The sequence below is a fragment of the Brassica rapa genome, chromosome A06, assembly GCF_000309985.2.
Source record: "Brassica rapa cultivar Chiifu-401-42 chromosome A06, CAAS_Brap_v3.01, whole genome shotgun sequence".
Lineage (NCBI taxonomy): Eukaryota > Viridiplantae > Streptophyta > Magnoliopsida > Brassicales > Brassicaceae > Brassica > Brassica rapa.
In genome coordinates this window covers 6,528,256-6,544,446 of record NC_024800.2, presented here as the reverse complement: position 1 = coordinate 6,544,446, position 16,191 = coordinate 6,528,256, and the positions used below count along the sequence as shown (strand labels likewise).

Here is a 16,191-nt window from a genome sequence, read left to right as displayed (position 1 = left end):
TCATATCATCTCCACAATTATGAATTAACTAAAAGGGGATACCGTTCTCTCAAAGGGAGTTCACGCCCGGGCATGAGATACCAGCCGCCAACAATTTTTCTCTTAATACAACATAAAAGTCTTCGTCTTATTAGAATCGTATGGTTTCAAAACCAAGTCGTGATAACATAGCAAAACCGGAAGGTCCATCATTCGAACCCCACCCAACAACCACAAAAAAAAAAACAGCTAGGTACCTAATGCATAGAGCATGCAGAAAATCTCTGGCTTCTACAAGAAACTGCCATGGTTTTAGCGGATGGCTGAAACTAACGCCATATGCTCTATCAGGTCAAGGACTCGGTTGCTGTAACATGTACAAATCCCGCAAAATATCTTTAGCCTTTGCATACTGTCAAATGCCAAATTGTTGGTAAACGAATGAAAGACAGAGAGAGACTCAGTGTTTACCTGTAACCCCATTCGTTGTCATACCAGGAGACAAGTTTCATGAAGGACTTGCTTAACCCAATCCCAGCATTAGCATCGAAGATACTTGACCTGAAAATGATCAGCACATTTGAGAACCATAACTAGATTTTGAAATCCGTGATCCATTACAAGATTTTTAAGTGGGATACCTTGAATCTCCGACAAAATCGCTGGAGACGACATCTTCTTCTGTGTACCCCATAATTCCCCTAAGTGGTCCTTCTGAAGCAAACCTATCAAGAGTTTTAACATAAAAATAGTGAGATGTTACTACAGTTTCACGTTAAGTTCAGGTAACGATAATGTCATGGGGATAGTCATACTTTATGGCTGCCTTCACATCTTCGTACGATGCATCCTTCTCAAGTCGACAAGTTAAATCCACAACAGAAACATTTGGTGTTGGGACACGGAAAGCCATTCCCGTCAGTTTTCCATTGAGTTCTGGAAGAACCTTACCAACAGCCTATTGAGACGAGAGCAACAAACAATCTTTTATGGATTAAATATGATTTCAGATTGGATGTGTATATACAACCATATGATTTTGTGTACCTTTGCTGCACCGGTTGAGCTAGGAATGATGTTTTGACTGGCACCTCGGCCTCCTCTCCAGTCCTTCATTGATGGGCCGTCCACAGTTTTCTGAGTTGCTGAATACGGAAAGAAGATATGAACAAAAAAACATAATTCAGTCTTCTCAGGCTATTGATATACAGAGACTTATAACAAAATGACCAAGAATCCAGTACCTGTGGTCGCATGAACTGTTGTCATCAAGCCTTCAAGAATTCCAAATTCCTCATGCACCACCTGAAAGATACAAATTAGGGGCCAGCGACAATTTATTTAACCTTACTAAAGCTCTTCACAACAAGTTATTCACAAGAAAAATAATGTGCAATGTTTACAAACCTTAGCAAGAGGTGCAAGACAATTGGTGGTACAGCTTGCATTAGACACTATATCCATGTTAGGTTTGTATGTCCTCTCATTTACTCCAACAACAAACATTGGTGCGTCCGCTGAAGGGGCAGAAATGATGACTTTCTTGGCGCCACCCTGCACAGACAGTAAAAGTTCAAGCAAATAATAAGCCATTTTAACAGACGAATATTTAAATTATTAAGATAAGGACTAGTATTCAACGTTAGCATTAGTGACACAAGTACATTAACAAGTGCGTTCAAATGAAATTGCACACCTTCAAATGTGACGAAGCTTTTGCAAGGGTGGTGAATACTCCGGAAGATTCAACAACATAATCAGCTCCAAGATCAGCCCAAGGGATCTCAGCTGGGTCTCTGAGGAAGGACCAATAAGATATCAGGTTCTAGAAAGAAGAGTAAGCTTATTGCCTTATCAATAGAAAAAACATGACAACTAATTCATAATTTGACCATGTCTAAACAGATATATAACATGACTATATGAGGCAACATTTTAACAAATTACCTCTTGCTGACAACTTTGACCTCTTTTCCATTGATCTCCAAAGTGGAATCGTCAATTACATTGATGGTTCCTTTGTAATTTCCATGAGTAGAATCATACTTGAACATGTATGCCTGCATACGAGGGGATAGAAGATTTGCAGTAAGTTTTCTATACAAGTATCCCATGCCCTCTTAAACCGATTCCATTAAAACTATACTGGGTTCAAGCCAACGAGATGGAGTTGCAACAATTATAAGTAATCCCCGGCTCACTAGTAAGAGTAAAACGGTACAGCAAGCCGCATCAACTGCTAGATAAGACAGTAATCATCCCTACCATGTACTTGGCGTCTATGAATGGGTCGTTGACTGCTACAACCTCAATATCATCTCTGAAAGTTGCGATGCGAAGGACCAACCTTCCAATCCGACCAAAACCTATCCCACACATAGTAAAGACTCAAGCATTTGTAATTAAGAAGTGAAAAAGGTAGGAAACGAGAAGTATATCAGAAGGAACGGAGGCATATACTTATCCAATGATGAGGAGTTTTAAAATGAAAATAAGCAATGGATTAGAAGAACATACCATTGATCCCCACCTTAGTCTTTCCACTGCTCCTTGACCCTATACAAGTCCACCAAATCAAATTCGGTAGTAATTATACAGCTACGGAGTTTCAACGAATTTTTGTTTTCTTACTGTAGACAGCAGGAGGTGCTTCTGTAGCTGTCGCCTTGATAGGTTGAACACTTCTTGCACTGCATTTTCTGTACATTTGAATGTTAAACACTTCTGCGAACCATAGAAAAGATCGTGTAATTAACATGTGCTAGAGAGTTTGTGACTGAACTGTAAAGATGAAGATGACTTAGTTGAAACCGAGAATCTGGACGAGGTTAGGTTGTGACTGAATCCAAGACTTGACGTGACCTAATCGTTCAAAAAAAACGAAACGCATAAAACCTCAGTGCTGCTACCTATCACATATTCAGATTCTCATCAGCTAACACATGCTAAACGACTAGACGTTCAATTGCAACGACATGTGAGGACGCGGGAAGAGAAGATCAAGATACAATAACATCCACCAAGTTTACTCTACACTGAATAAATCGAAACCAGAGCTAAAGATGAGACGAAGCGAAACGTAAGCTTAAACCATATCACATCGAGCTCAACCTCGATAGAGGAGAAATGAGAAAACGCTTTATACCTGAGAATGGCCGAACGACGGAGATGTGTGAAGCTCGACACGAGGAGCGGCGGCGGAAGTGGCGGCGGAAGTGGCGGCAGATCTGAGAAGGGAAGAGTAGGCCATCGCTAAGCTACAAGAGAACAAAGAGATCTCGCCGCTAAAACCCCAAAACGCTTCTGAGTGTAACTGTAGACGGATATTCTCATGTAAATATGCTTACGACTCTGCAGAGACGACGCCTGTTAGGACTGGGCATTTCGGGTATAGGTTCGGTTCGAGTATTTCGGATTTCGGGTAATTCGGATAGAAGCTAGAGTATCCATTTAGTATTTGACATATTTTCGGTTCGGTTTGGTTTGGATAGTTTTGGGTTCGGTTCGATTCAGATAGTAAATGTAGGATCCAGAAAATATTCGAAAAAAGTTCGGTTCTCATTTGGATTCGGTTCGGGTTCAGATAGTTCGGGTAATTCAGATAATTTAGATAAAATATCGGTTATTTAGGGTAAAATATCAAATAATTAAAAGAGAATTTGTACTCCATACACACCAAATATCCCCTATTTGCACTTCATATCCTATATCCCTCTCATTTTTTTTCTTCGTCATTACCATTTTCTCCCCATTTTATGGTATTTCACCATTTTTAGTATATTGAACTAATTTGTTCATTAAAATGATTTAGATAAAAATTTCGGATATTTCGGACTACTTTGGATATTTCGGATAAAACTATCCGGATAGTTTCGGATAGTTTGGATACTTTATAATAATTTAGTTATCTTCAACTATTTTAAGATATTTTTAATAGGATTTTAAATTAAAAATATATATTTAGTTATGTTATATGTATATATAATTATATTTTTATATATTTGGGTACCCGTTCAGTTCTCGATTCGGTTCGGTTCGGTTCGGTTATTTCGGATATAAAAATATAGGAACCGTTCGGATATTTGAGGGTATTGGTCCGGTTTCGGTTTCGGGTATTTCGGTTCGGTTCTGGTTCGGTTCTTCGGTTCCGGTTATTTTGCCCATGTCTAGACGATGGTGTTGTGTTCAGCTGCGGCACGGCCCATCGTAGCTAATCGTGCAGTGAGAATTAAAGGCTGAGATTTTACGGAGGAACGACAAAATCAACAACATCAGGCCCATATTAGAGGGCCTGCAGCCATATTTGAACAACGTTGACGTATTAATGACGGTTGGGGTTAAAGGAAGCCACAAAGCGACGTTACTCCTTGCCACGTCAGACTAATGGGCCTAGCGTTTATTTCCAATTTTCAGGTCGACACGTGGAAAAGTCCAGCTGGCTCTCCCGCTAAAAATAGCTTGACGTTAAAACGACGACGAACTGGTCCAGCTCCGAGTCGCCAGGTGGCGTTCTTCTGCGTTTTCGTTCGTCATCACAGTCTCTCCTCTGTGTGATGTTCTGGCTCTCCCGTTAAAAATGGCGAACCGTTGGTTTCTTCCTCGTTCTTATTCTCTGAGTATCCGTAGAATTTCCCGAACATCAATTTGAATCTTTATCTCCTTTTCTCTGCACCTGTCGTCGACGTTCTCGTCCTTCGGGCTTACGCCTTCGGCAAGGTTTTCTCCAATCTTTCTCTGCTCGTTCGTTTATGCCACTTGTCAATTTTCAATGCAATTTGATTGTTCTTTGCTCCTAGTTTCCTAACTGATTTTACGATTTGAGTTTTTTTTCGTGTTTGAGATGTGTAGAATAAGATTTTGGATTTGCGCTTGCACCTCCTCCCATATCGATTATGTGGCTTGAGCTCCTCTCTTTTCATTAGCTAGCTGTGTGGTTGTAAAGATCTTCAATAGCTTCTGTGATAATTATTTGTTTCTGACAGATGCCAATGGAAAGGTCGTACAGCAATGCAAGAATGGCCAATAGTTTCATGTACTGGAATGATTGTGTTGACCCGGATGATTTAGAGGCAATGTGGATGGATCCTGCGGTGAGAGCTGAATGGATAGAGGTTGGGGAGACTAAAGGGCAGAAGGTTCACCTCTCAAGGGATCCTGATGGGCAGCCTTATCTCACACAGACTGAGATGAAGGTAATCAATCACTTTCTGAAAATCGTTGTGTGTTTGGCTGGAAACTTCATATGGTTTTCATCTGGCTTCAAGCATTCCTTGTTACTTGCAGGCGGTTGCTGATATTACTGTACGAAGACACTTTGATTCAATACTGGATCCGGTATGCTTCATTGTCACCTATCACTGAGTGTTTTATTCTTGACGCAGAACTTATTTTCAAAGTGGGCAGTTCCTTGAAAAACTATTACTTTTGAGCTTCATTTTAGTTACTCTTGAGATCGATTTTATTCTCTTTCTGATCTCAGAGTTTTGCATTTCCCTCTTCATCTGCAGGAAATGATATGCGCCATTGCGGAGCTTGAAAGTGACCGGAAGCCTCTCATTATGCGGTACAACAAAAAGACCAAGGAAACTGGCTTAGGGATGTTACAAGTTTATGCAAAGACAGCAGAGTGGTTGGCTGGGTACGTTATCAGTTTTAGTTTCCGTCCTGTTCAACATCTTAAGCTTTTTTTAAGAAACCTTATGTTCTGGTATTGGTCAAACTTTATTGCAGAGGACAAGGCTATCAGGAATATAATGTGGATGACAATCCTGATCTTCTTCACAAGCCCTTTATTAATGTATATTTTGCGGCGGCTTACCTGAAATGGTTGACAGACTATCAGAATAAGTATGATACATTGTCCCTAATTTGCTAGCTTTACAATTTCAGTGACAAAAGTACTATATATTTCTCCTGGACTACTTAAAGATTTGACAATCATTCATGTGCAGCCAGAGAAGTGAAGAGTTTGTTGTCAGAGCCTATAATGGTGGGACAAAAAAGGCGACTCACAAGTCTACACTACCATATTGGAAACGATACCTTGTAGTGAAAGAGGCTCTCCCTTCAAGGTTTGTTGTTTCTGTTCTATGATTCTTCTGTCTACCTAGTTTCTGCTGTCACATTTAATGCATGGTTGCAAGGAAAAGGTTTTGTTTGGCAGTGTTCTTTCATATTGTTACTTTTGTACGCAATAGTTGCACCAAGAAGATTGAAAAGCAAAGCTTGTGTATTTAAACTGCAGTCTGTTTGGTTATTGTTGTTGCAGAAAACATGTCGATGCTGGTCCTTCAAGCTTTCATCCTACTAATCCCACTTCACCTGGCTCAAGTAATCTCTCCCTATTTGTATATTTATGTATCATACAACAATAACAAGCTCATTTCAAGCATTTTATGATCTCCATAAATCTTATGAGTAGCATGGCGCAGTGTGTCAATGTTTTAGCTGCAAATGCACGCGGATTTCAAGAACCTATATCATTCTCTTTTATGTTTTGATATGAATTAGAATGTACCCTCTGATTTGACAGACACCAATTTCACATACTGGGACTCTAGAGCTTCCCCTGAAGATATGGAAGATATGTGGAATCATCCCGAAGTATGTAAAGAGTGGACAAAATCCAAAGAAGAAAGGGGAAAGGTTCGTTTCTCACAAGATAGTGAAAAGCGGCCTTACCTTTCTCGAGGAGAAATGAAGGTACTGTCTTTTAACTGAGCATAGTTCTCAACGTATTTGCTTAAAAGAGTAATATGATGTAATGTTTCTTTTCCAGGCTGTTGCAGAAATAATCGTTTCAGAGTACTTCAGCACAAAAGGAATTAAAGTTGTAAGTGAGCATACCTGTTAACCATTACCTGCTTCACTACATTTCAACGGCAAGAAACTTCTTTAGTGGACACATAACTGTGTTATTTATAACTTCCTTTTCACTGATGCAGCCTCTTGTTTGCGCTGTTGCTGATACTGTGAGCATGAGGTTTGTGAACGGTACTGGGAAGAAGGTGGGAATTCTCGGAGTGGACTACAAAACTGCTGCCTGGTTAAACACGTAAGTTTGTCTTCATTTCTTTAGTCACAATAAATTGTCTAAAAAAACTTCAAATCTAAATGTGTCTGGTTTCTGAATGAAGGGAGCTAGGATATCGAGCATACAGAGTCGATTCAGCAGACGATCTAACCAAACCATTTGTTTCTATGTACTTCGGTGTAGCCTATTTGGTTTGGTTATCCGAGTATGAAGGAAGGTAAGCCTCCCACTCCAAAAATCTCTGCTTAATACTCCTGATTATCTGAGTCAAATATTATCAATCTGAGTCAATGGAGACAATACATTTATATTTTTTTCAAACTTGTACGCAGGGAAAGGAGTAATCAGTTCATTATCCAAGCTTATATCAAAGGTCCCGAACACGTCGATCTTGAGGCAGCATCATGTCCACTCTGGCTCAAGGTCGAGCAAGCTCTGAGTTACTATGAAGAGCCGAAGAGGTAATCAATGTGCATAACCTAAGCGATTATGTTTACCTTATAGAAACTTAAAAAAAAAAAAAAAGAATCTGAATTTGATGGTTCTTTGTTTCGATCAGGGATACGGGAGGCTGCATTATCCTATAAGACGAGCTTCTAATACACACACATATATGATGAAAGATTGTTTGGTACTCAACATTTCATTTCTGCTGTTTCTTTGCTTATATTTTTTGTCCTTTCTTAATTCTCTGTCCTTATTGTTTTGTATGTGAATGATGATTGATTAACATTTAACAGCGTTATATATATCAAACGAATGACTGGTTCTTTAAAAAGGGCAAGAAACAATCTTTGATATGTTGGAATATAGAAATATGCATATCTCATAACCAAACTATGAAGAAGCTATCATTTACTAAGCAAAACTAGTACTGCTTTGGTTTTATATTAGAGTAGCATTGGTTCATGATTTTTAACAACCATCAGGTTTATACAAAAGCCAACCTCATGCAGAATTATGAACAAGGTTGTACAACAAACTGCAAAGCAATGGGGGTTGATTTGCTCTCTGCTAAGCTACTGATGATTTGGTTGTCCTTCAGTTGAGAGAAGGCTTGCCACACATTTTGTTAATCATTTTCCACTTGTCCTTGAGGTCACTTGGAACCCGGTCTTCGTGAAACACATCCCGACCAAACTCCAAGATCTTGCGCCATGGAATATTCCTGATTCCAGGGAATTTCTCCACACCAACCCTAAGCATCTGTTCTTCTGCCTGCGTCCAAAATACTCTTTTACGTTTTCGTTGCTTGGGATCATGAAGCGCAGTTCCGTTCTTTGGAGGAGGGACTGAGCGAAAAGGCTGTGCTACGATTGGCTGGTGGATGACCAAAGCTAACTCTTGAACATTGTCTGTAGAGATAGGATGATGCTCTCTTTGTTCATCCTCTTCAGAAATGTGATTATTCTCACTAAATCCTCCTCCTAGCTCCTGAGACTGAGTTTCAGCCGCAACTTCTTTCATTCTCTGATCCTTCTCCATCGCCATGAATTTCTCATACGATTCCCTTCTTCTACCTTGTGAAACATTTACCTCAGCTACATTCTCACTAACTCCAGACTTGTCTATCCCTAAAAGCTTATCTCTTAGCTTCAACGACTTGAGAACAAGACGCTTGTACCAACAGTAAGGACAAAAGAAATTACCGAACTCATCAAAGTCAGGTTCATCACATGTACAGCTTTGATGAATGGATATAAGACATTGCTCTCCATGACATACTAAAACCCAATCGTCTTTTCCGTCACACACGTAACAAGCATTATCCTTCTTTTCACTTTCCGAACCGGATCCAGGAGATGAAATTGGAACTCTCTTCTTATTATCAACGACACTAGTCATACCTGTTTGTTTGTTTGTTCTCCCAATCAAATCACAACGACCAGGGGAAGATGAGATGAAAGAGATCGAGAGATTGGTCTCAGATTTTTTTCTGTTTCGAGGAGGGTTTGTCAGGGCTTGAGATATATCGTCTAAGCAATACGACCAGGAGGTTAAGTTTGGTTTATGAGATTGGTCGGATTCTTCTGTTGTTAACCGATATAGAAATGGTGAAAACCCCAATCTTGTAGATCCGGTTTAATGTTAAGGTTCGGCTAAACCGGATTTGAACTCAAACTCGCTCATGGAAGAACCCGAGGAAGGTGGAATCACCTTCGAAGCCTCGGCATGCGTAAACCCACTCCAGTTCAGACTCACTGCGTGCCCAAGATTCTAGCGGGACGAGACGTTTTGGGGCTTGCTTAGACCAGTAGCGGTAAAACGGCGGCGTTTGCTTTACCGATACTTAATCGCCTCTCTGAAGATACTTATGGAGTGTTTGCGCTTGTGGTGACTCCTACCAGAGAGCTCGCTGACAGTTCAAGGCTTTGGGTTCCTGTTTGAATCTGCGTTGCTCTGTGATTGTGATAAGCTAGCCGTGCGTTGGCTTCTTTTTTTTTTTTACTCAGAGGAAGCTGTGGGAAGAAGAAATTTAAGAAATGCTTCTACAAGAAGAAGATGAGTGAATAAAAGACTACTCTGAGAAAATAGTTTAGCAGTGTTTTAAACTCCATCCATTTCAAAATTGATAATATTTTAAATTTTTCACATAGATTAGTAAAATATATTAAATTTTAATATTAAATACATAATTTTAGTAATTATTTATTTTTAAAACTTTAAACTAATAAAAATTCAAAAAATATAATTAGTCTTTAAAAAATTACGATAAAAATGCATTAAAAATACAAACAAAAATATATCTTTTTTGAAACAATTTTTAAAAAAAATATATATCTTTCAAAACAGAAAAATTATTGTTTAATGAGTAGTATATTTATTTAAAATGTCATATATTTACTTAAAATTTTCATTTTTAAAATAATGAATTGCTATAACTGATCTCGAAACAAGTATTTTTTTTTCTTTTTTTTTTTTATTGTTACAAGATAAACATTGCTAATGTTTAGTGATCTCTTCTCTAACAAGAAATAGAGAGACAGAAGAGAAAAAGATAAGAATATAAAATTTGTTTAGTGATCAGTTATGATAATTCATTACTTAGAAAAGGACATTTTAAGTAGCCCTACAACTCATTAAACAATAAAGTATTATTAATGATTGAAAAAAAAGTGGTAAACGGTTCATCGGCCAGAGAATGTTAAATCACCGGTGACCACGTGTAAAGACCACGTGTAAAGAATATCTAAATATAATCAAATTCGAATTCAGTTCATTTAGCGATGCTGAAATACCATGTTACCACCCAACCACTAGCACATGATTTTATTGATGATTGATGACCACTCTTAAACCTCTTTCTCAAACGAAGTTTTTTCTTCATTCATCTTCTCGTACATTTCTTGAACTTCTTAGACCGTAGTTCAGACGAAGTAAAAACCAAACAGAACAGGGAGCTTATCAGATTGTAGGGGGAATGGATATGCTGACGCAAACGAGAAGCTTGATTTCACGACCTCATATCGTCATCACAACGCCTAGGAGAATCAAAGTGTTGCTCTAGTTTTCTCTAGAACCAAGGTTTGGATCAAAGTAATCGGAGATGCTGGTTTGAATTACCGCTGCACATACTTCAAGAATAAAATGGTGTGTAGAATCTATTTGACCCCCAAAAAAAAAGAATCTATTTGAGATTATACTATGGGTATGAATGGTGACCAAAGAACGATGAGGAATTATCCATTCTTTAATGTTCTTGAAAAAAATCACCATTCACAAGGAATAGTTTTTCCTTCTCATTCCTTTTTTTGTAGAAAAATAAAGAACAAAATTGTTCCTTGTTAAATTTGAGATGGAACAACCATTTCTTTTCATTTCTGCAATTTTATTCCTCTTGTTTCCAGAATGGTCACCAGTGGAACCCTATGTTTGGAACATCAAATAATTAACCAAAATTAAATAGGGTTCTCTCACTGATGAGATCGGTACCTACTGTTAACTTCATAGTTTCTATGCTTAACTTTAAATCCTTGACCATTGATTTTGATATGACATCTAATTTATAATGGGTTCAGGGCTTGTCATGGGGCAAGCAGGATGAAACATTTGCCTTAAATCCTCTAAAAGTTTTTGAAAAAGTTCTATATAAATTATCCCTTAAATTTATGAAAAAAAATTATTTAACCCCAAATTATTGAAATCCTTTATATCGTCTATAGCCTCGAAAATTTCGAAGGCGGGACTCTAAATGGGTTGCTTTTCTTTTTGCATGCAAATACTAGTTCTTCATACATACCAGTAACAGGTCCTTTTTTCCACATTAGTAAGAAAAATAACGTGAGATAAAACAACTTTTGACTGTTGATGCAACGCCTCAAACCAATTTTATTACTTAAACTTGTTTATGGTTTTGGTAAATGAAAAGGGAAAGGAGAAAAGGGTCAACAAATATCTTCCTCCTGATCCCAAAACATTGAAAAGAGTAAAAGACTACAGATACTCTGTTTTACTTTGAAGCCTTATTGTGAGCTGGCGGTTTGGACTGGTTCGAAGTTGCAGCAGTTGTCATCACACGTAACCGGCCAGCTATCTCCGTGAAGGATGGCCGTGCCGTAGGATTAGGCGCCCAGCATTCCTCCATTAATATTCTCCAGTCAGAGTCACAGTAACTTGGTATGGTCGGCCTCAGTGTGTTGTTCACTATCCCACCTGCACTTGAACGTAGAGTAGTTAGGCATAGTCATGTCCAAGACCCAAAAAAAAACGACCAGCAAGATATACAAATAAGGTTTCATTTCTTCCACACCGGAAAAACAACAACCGAATCCAAAAGAACATAACCTGACTACAACCTCAATTTCATTGAGAATCATTCATAGCATAACTCAAACCGAACCAAAACATTAATCTTATCAAATAGTATTTACTGATACGCACCTATTATTGCACCATAGTGCATATTAGCATATGGTTCCTCTCCAGTTAGAATCTCCCACAAGACTATACCAAAAGAGAAGACATCCACCTGCATGTAAACGAGTAATAACTCAGAGTGGAGTCGTATATTCTTCTTACTCACTATCAAACATATTATATTTTTACCTTCTCTGAAACTTTGCTGCTGCTACCGTTTAGAAGCTCTGGTGCCATCCATGGAAGAGTTCCACGTACACCACCAGACACTAATGTATTTCTTTTAATTTTAGACAAACCGAAATCACCAACCTAGAGCAACAACAAGTGAAAAAGTTTAAGGTACACAATCTGATGTTGTTCAAAAAGACATCATATCAATGAAAGCTTTTACCTTGCAGATTGGGCGAGACGGATCTTTGAGGTTTACAAGTAAGTTGTCACATTTCAAATCGAAGTGAACTATGTTTTTGGCGTGCAAATATTCCATTCCAAATGCAGCATCCATTGCAATGATTAGTCTCTTACGACGATCCAGGTGTCTGAAAACATACCAAAGAATCTATAACCGATCATCATAGAGGAAAACAGACAACTTATAAGAGAGATTTGTACCTATCTTTCCTGACTAGAACATGTCTCAGAGAACCATCAACCATGTACTCTGTTACAGTAGCCAATGTTCCACCTGGTCCATCTTTTACAACACCATAAAACGCAACCACATTTGGATGATGAAGCTTTGAAAGAATCTCAGCCTCTCCCCAGAATTCACCAGTCTAGAAACAGAAAAAACAAAATATTCATAAATCACTTACTTTGAAATCATTTTAACATATGCTCAAGGGAAAATATGGAATAGAGAAATGTAAAAAACACTCACTAATCTCTCTTGTTCAGAAGATCGACCAGCAAAGCAACTCTTCTTTATCCTCTTGATGGCAACATCTGATCCTCTCCATTTCCCATGGTACACTGTACCGAACGTGCCAGAACCAAGTTCCTTCAGCTCCTCCAGATCATCATTCATAATGATCTAAGACACAATCAAGAACAAAAGAATCAGACCAAGGTTGGAACCAGATAAATTAATTTGATGTTTTTTTCTTTCAAAATGTCTGAAAACTGCAAAGTTTTACCAGGTATAAGATTTTAAAATCCATCATACCTGCAACCCACTTGCATCATAATCTGCCAAAGGCGAACCAAGTGGAGGAAGCTGAGCATTCCTTGTTTCTGTCTTTTCATCATCCTACAAGTATTCATCCTCATTAGTACATTCTTGTAATGGAATCTTGTAATCAAAGCTGCCATATACCTCATGTTCACAATCCGGAGTCCTTAGATTCTCAACCATAGCACCAAACTCCTCATTCTCTGTGACCTTCATCTGTGCACCCTCGTGATCTTGACCTACATTCAGCTGAGGATCCCCACGGTTCTCTGTTGTAACGCCATCTCTGGTCAAAGGAGCAACGTGATGCAACATGGTATTCACTCCGCTATCTTCCATGTCAGATGGAAAGCCTGGTGGAACATCTCTTTCACTGAACTCTTCCTCGGCCAGTTTCCGAAAATAAGACCAGTTTTTAGGATCATGGTTCTCTACATTCAGACTAACACCAGCACCATCATGCTGATATGCATTGGCGCCTGGTGGCATGTCCTCAGAGAGTGCCTTTGCAAATATTTCAGAGAGGAAGTCCTGAGGGAACCGATCATTGATGTCGATAAGAACACTTGAAGAAGCTCGGTTTTCAGGGATTACATGATTAGTGGATGTGTCTATATTACTATTAGGACCTTCACTATCGATATCTCCACCACTGACCCCAACCTTTTCAGAGATTGTTTCATTAACAATATGTGAATCTTCATGTGATATCCCCTCTCCTTGTTTTGCTGGATCTTGCTGCCCAGTGATGGCTTGTGAATGAGACATTAAGAACTGAGAGTCATCAGATTTGGACAGGCGGTTTAACATTTCTAACTGTTCCCGAGGTATCCTCTCCGAACCATATACCCTCCGCGTGGGTGGTAAAGGCTCCGGGTAATCAAGATCAATTAAGTTTGACTCAGAGTCAGTCTGAGCAAGACCACATGTACCACTTGATGTTGAAAGCTGATCATCCTCACCAGATACAGGAACCTGCTCAGGAGAAACAGCCTCGCGGTAAGCAGAAGGCTTCACAGGATTGTTATTGTTCTGTCGTGGGTCTCTTCTTGGGGGCAACATATGTGCAGGTTCCTGGCTATGTACAGTTGGAGAAAGTGGTGCCTCCCGAACTACGCAGTGATTCTTACCCTCGATATTATCCCCTTGAGGAGGAGTGTTCTGGCGATTTTCAGGCTCTATATTCTCACAAACTTTCATCTCAGGACTTATGTTTAGCTCTCCTGCCTGCACTGCTGCGTTTTGCTGTTGATGGTTTGGCTGCTGCCCTTGGAAAGGCATGGAAATAGAGTAATTGGAAGAACCTTGTTGATGATACATTGGATACTGTTGTCTTTCTTCATAGTACTGTGGGTACATTCCATAGGAGCCGGAGGAGATAGATTGTGGATACTGAAGAGTAGAACCTGGTGGAATAGATTGAGGATACTGAAGAGATGGACTTGGAGGAATGACCTGTGCATACTGACGTGTAGAGTTCGGCGGATACTGATAAGCAGCACTGTGTGGAATAGATTGAGGAGGATACTGTAGCATAGAACTTGGTGGAGCAGACTCAGAATACTGAATAGAGGATTGTTGGAGATCAACCCCTGTTAACTGCGAAGGGGAAACACTGTTGATGCCTTCACTGTTCCTAACATCCATCTCAGCCAAACTGTTTGCAGAAAGACTGTCATGTCTATTCAGAGTTGAGTTGCTTCTTGATCCAATGTCCATATCATTAACAGCCACAACATACTGAAACTCGGAGTCAACATCACTCTGATTAACACCCAAAAGAGAACCATCCAAATCACCGACTGAGAAAAGAAACATTCTAAGCCTTTGCGAACCGCCACGGTTCTCCATCTCATTATACTCCTCCATCATGTTCTGTAGATCTTCATCGCACGATACAGACACCAAGGCATCAAGATCTTCACCAGGAAGCTGGTACTTCACAACGTGAGTCCTGTAGTATATCTCAAGAACTTTTTGCCTGAGCTCTTGCCAAGATACGTCCTTTCTTATGGAAATAATGTGTGTTTCCCCTCCAACGTATCTAAGCTTCGAGTCGCCTGGACGTGGGAGTATTCTCCCACCAAAGCTACAAAGGATTTTAACCTTTGCCGTTAAACTACCTGAGGCTGACGAAGAAGATGCATATCCATGGAAGTTTCCTAAACTTCTATCTTGGCATAGTAAAGCCTCTGGTGCTGATTGGATATGCCCAAGTTTGTTTCCAAACTCATGAAGCGGAAAGTTTCCTCTCTCATAGTCCATCATCCCATTTGCCACCATGTCACCAGCTGCATTGGGGTTTGCAGACCGTTGAGAAATCACTCTATCTCGCAGAAACTCGAGAGAGAACTCCTCTCCTGTTTGTATGGAGTAATGAAGCCCCGGCCTAACATCTGAAGCATTCAAATTTGGAGGCTGGGACAAAACTGTTTGTTCAGGTATAAATGCTTGAGGGATAGAGTCATTCACATATCCAGGTTCCATACCCTGTTGCTGGAAGGGAAACTGTGGTCTGTTTCTATCCATCACAACAAACAACAACAACCACAGGCAGAACCTGACATGCTGAACCGCAGAGTTGCTTCAGAGATTGCCGAACCTCGCATATAATAAACTGCAATGAAGAGAAATAGATATAAAGTTAGAAGCTTTGAATCCTCCAGATAAGACCAGTAATCTCATTCAGACATAATCGATTGTGAGTGAATAGTTTTTGACAAGAAAACTCCAAAAGCATGCTTTTTGATTCTAAAAATGGAAACTTTTCAACAGCAAACTCTCACCAAATAATCAAAAACCTCAATAGAAAAAAACCCACAGGCCATAGTAATTAACCAAAAAAAAAACAAGAAAATGTAGAGCTTGACCTGTGCGGTGAGAAAGATCAATAACGATTGTGAGAAATAGCTATAATCCAAAACATCTTCTCTTTGCTCAAATCTCAGGATAAATACATCAAAAACTTTAACATCTCCATCTTCTTCTTCTTTTTGTTCTCTCTCGCTTCCTCTTTAGTTGTCCTCGTTTCTCTCAAGGGATTAGATTATATTAAAATACTTCACTTTTTTGATAAAAATAACCAAATTGTCAGACTTTTTGTAATGGAAAAATACAAAATCTTTAGTGGTAAGTAAGATTAAATAAA

At 39.2% G+C, this 16,191-nt stretch overlaps 4 protein-coding genes across 4 annotated transcripts; 1 reads left to right on the top strand and 3 right to left on the bottom strand.

Annotated features, from left to right (window-relative positions):
* Nucleotides 1-73: 73 nt before the first annotated feature.
* LOC103872420 (glyceraldehyde-3-phosphate dehydrogenase GAPCP2, chloroplastic) lies at nt 74-3,229 on the bottom strand. Its single transcript, XM_009150815.3, has 14 exons — nt 3,125-3,229; nt 2,762-2,841; nt 2,611-2,678; nt 2,497-2,535; nt 2,245-2,345; nt 1,927-2,039; nt 1,676-1,775; nt 1,387-1,533; nt 1,224-1,284; nt 1,027-1,124; nt 795-937; nt 621-704; nt 451-540; nt 74-346 (listed from the first exon to the last, which is right to left on the bottom strand). The coding sequence occupies exons 1-14, from the start codon at nt 3,227-3,229 to the stop codon at nt 292-294; spliced, it is 1,284 nt and encodes a 427-aa protein (XP_009149063.1). The 3' UTR covers nt 74-291.
* Nucleotides 3,230-4,448: 1,219 nt separating this feature from the next.
* LOC103872419 lies at nt 4,449-7,790 on the top strand. Its single transcript, XM_009150814.3, has 13 exons — nt 4,449-4,695; nt 4,962-5,171; nt 5,263-5,313; nt 5,487-5,617; nt 5,710-5,826; nt 5,931-6,050; nt 6,248-6,309; nt 6,512-6,681; nt 6,758-6,811; nt 6,924-7,033; nt 7,116-7,229; nt 7,345-7,473; nt 7,572-7,790. Exons 2-13 carry the CDS (start codon nt 4,962-4,964, stop codon nt 7,597-7,599), a joined length of 1,296 nt encoding a protein of 431 aa, XP_009149062.1. The 5' UTR covers nt 4,449-4,695; the 3' UTR covers nt 7,600-7,790.
* Nucleotides 7,791-7,841: 51 nt separating this feature from the next.
* Nucleotides 7,842-11,038, bottom strand: LOC103872635. Its single transcript, XM_009151067.3, has one exon. The coding sequence runs from the start codon at nt 8,855-8,857 to the stop codon at nt 8,054-8,056; it is 804 nt and encodes a 267-aa protein (XP_009149315.1). The 5' UTR covers nt 8,858-11,038; the 3' UTR covers nt 7,842-8,053.
* Nucleotides 11,039-11,299: 261 nt separating this feature from the next.
* On the bottom strand, nt 11,300-16,149 carry LOC103872418. Its single transcript, XM_009150813.3, has 9 exons — nt 15,914-16,149; nt 13,188-15,660; nt 13,038-13,121; nt 12,753-12,905; nt 12,485-12,648; nt 12,264-12,411; nt 12,059-12,181; nt 11,894-11,981; nt 11,300-11,665 (listed from the first exon to the last, which is right to left on the bottom strand). Exons 2-9 carry the CDS (start codon nt 15,570-15,572, stop codon nt 11,463-11,465), a joined length of 3,348 nt encoding a protein of 1,115 aa, XP_009149061.2. The 5' UTR covers nt 15,573-15,660; nt 15,914-16,149; the 3' UTR covers nt 11,300-11,462.
* Between the last annotated feature and the right edge of the window lie 42 nt (nt 16,150-16,191).

What these genes read in the sequence shown, in the direction of transcription:
- LOC103872418 (XM_009150813.3), bottom strand. Translation starts at nt 15,572, where the DNA reads ATGGATAGAAACAGACCACAGTTTCCCTTCCAGCAACAGGGTATGGAA. An exon ending in CTCCGGATTGTGAACATGAG is followed by an intron (nt 13,122 to 13,187) that starts GTATATGGCAGC and finishes GAATACTTGTAG; the next exon opens with GATGATGAAAAGACAGAAAC. An exon ending in ATGATGCAAGTGGGTTGCAG is followed by an intron (nt 12,906 to 13,037) that starts GTATGATGGATT and finishes ATTGTGTCTTAG; the next exon opens with ATCATTATGAATGATGATCT.
- LOC103872420 (XM_009150815.3), bottom strand. Translation starts at nt 3,229, where the DNA reads ATGGCCTACTCTTCCCTTCTCAGATCTGCCGCCACTTCCGCCGCCACT. An exon ending in GACTAAGGTGGGGATCAATG is followed by an intron (nt 2,346 to 2,496) that starts GTATGTTCTTCT and finishes TGTGTGGGATAG; the next exon opens with GTTTTGGTCGGATTGGAAGG. An exon ending in TCATAGACGCCAAGTACATG is followed by an intron (nt 2,040 to 2,244) that starts GTAGGGATGATT and finishes CCTCGTATGCAG; the next exon opens with GCATACATGTTCAAGTATGA.
- LOC103872419 (XM_009150814.3), top strand. Translation starts at nt 4,962, where the DNA reads ATGCCAATGGAAAGGTCGTACAGCAATGCAAGAATGGCCAATAGTTTC. An exon ending in TTTCTCGAGGAGAAATGAAG is followed by an intron (nt 6,682 to 6,757) that starts GTACTGTCTTTT and finishes TTTCTTTTCCAG; the next exon opens with GCTGTTGCAGAAATAATCGT. An exon ending in GCACAAAAGGAATTAAAGTT is followed by an intron (nt 6,812 to 6,923) that starts GTAAGTGAGCAT and finishes TCACTGATGCAG; the next exon opens with CCTCTTGTTTGCGCTGTTGC.
- LOC103872635 (XM_009151067.3), bottom strand. Translation starts at nt 8,857, where the DNA reads ATGACTAGTGTCGTTGATAATAAGAAGAGAGTTCCAATTTCATCTCCT.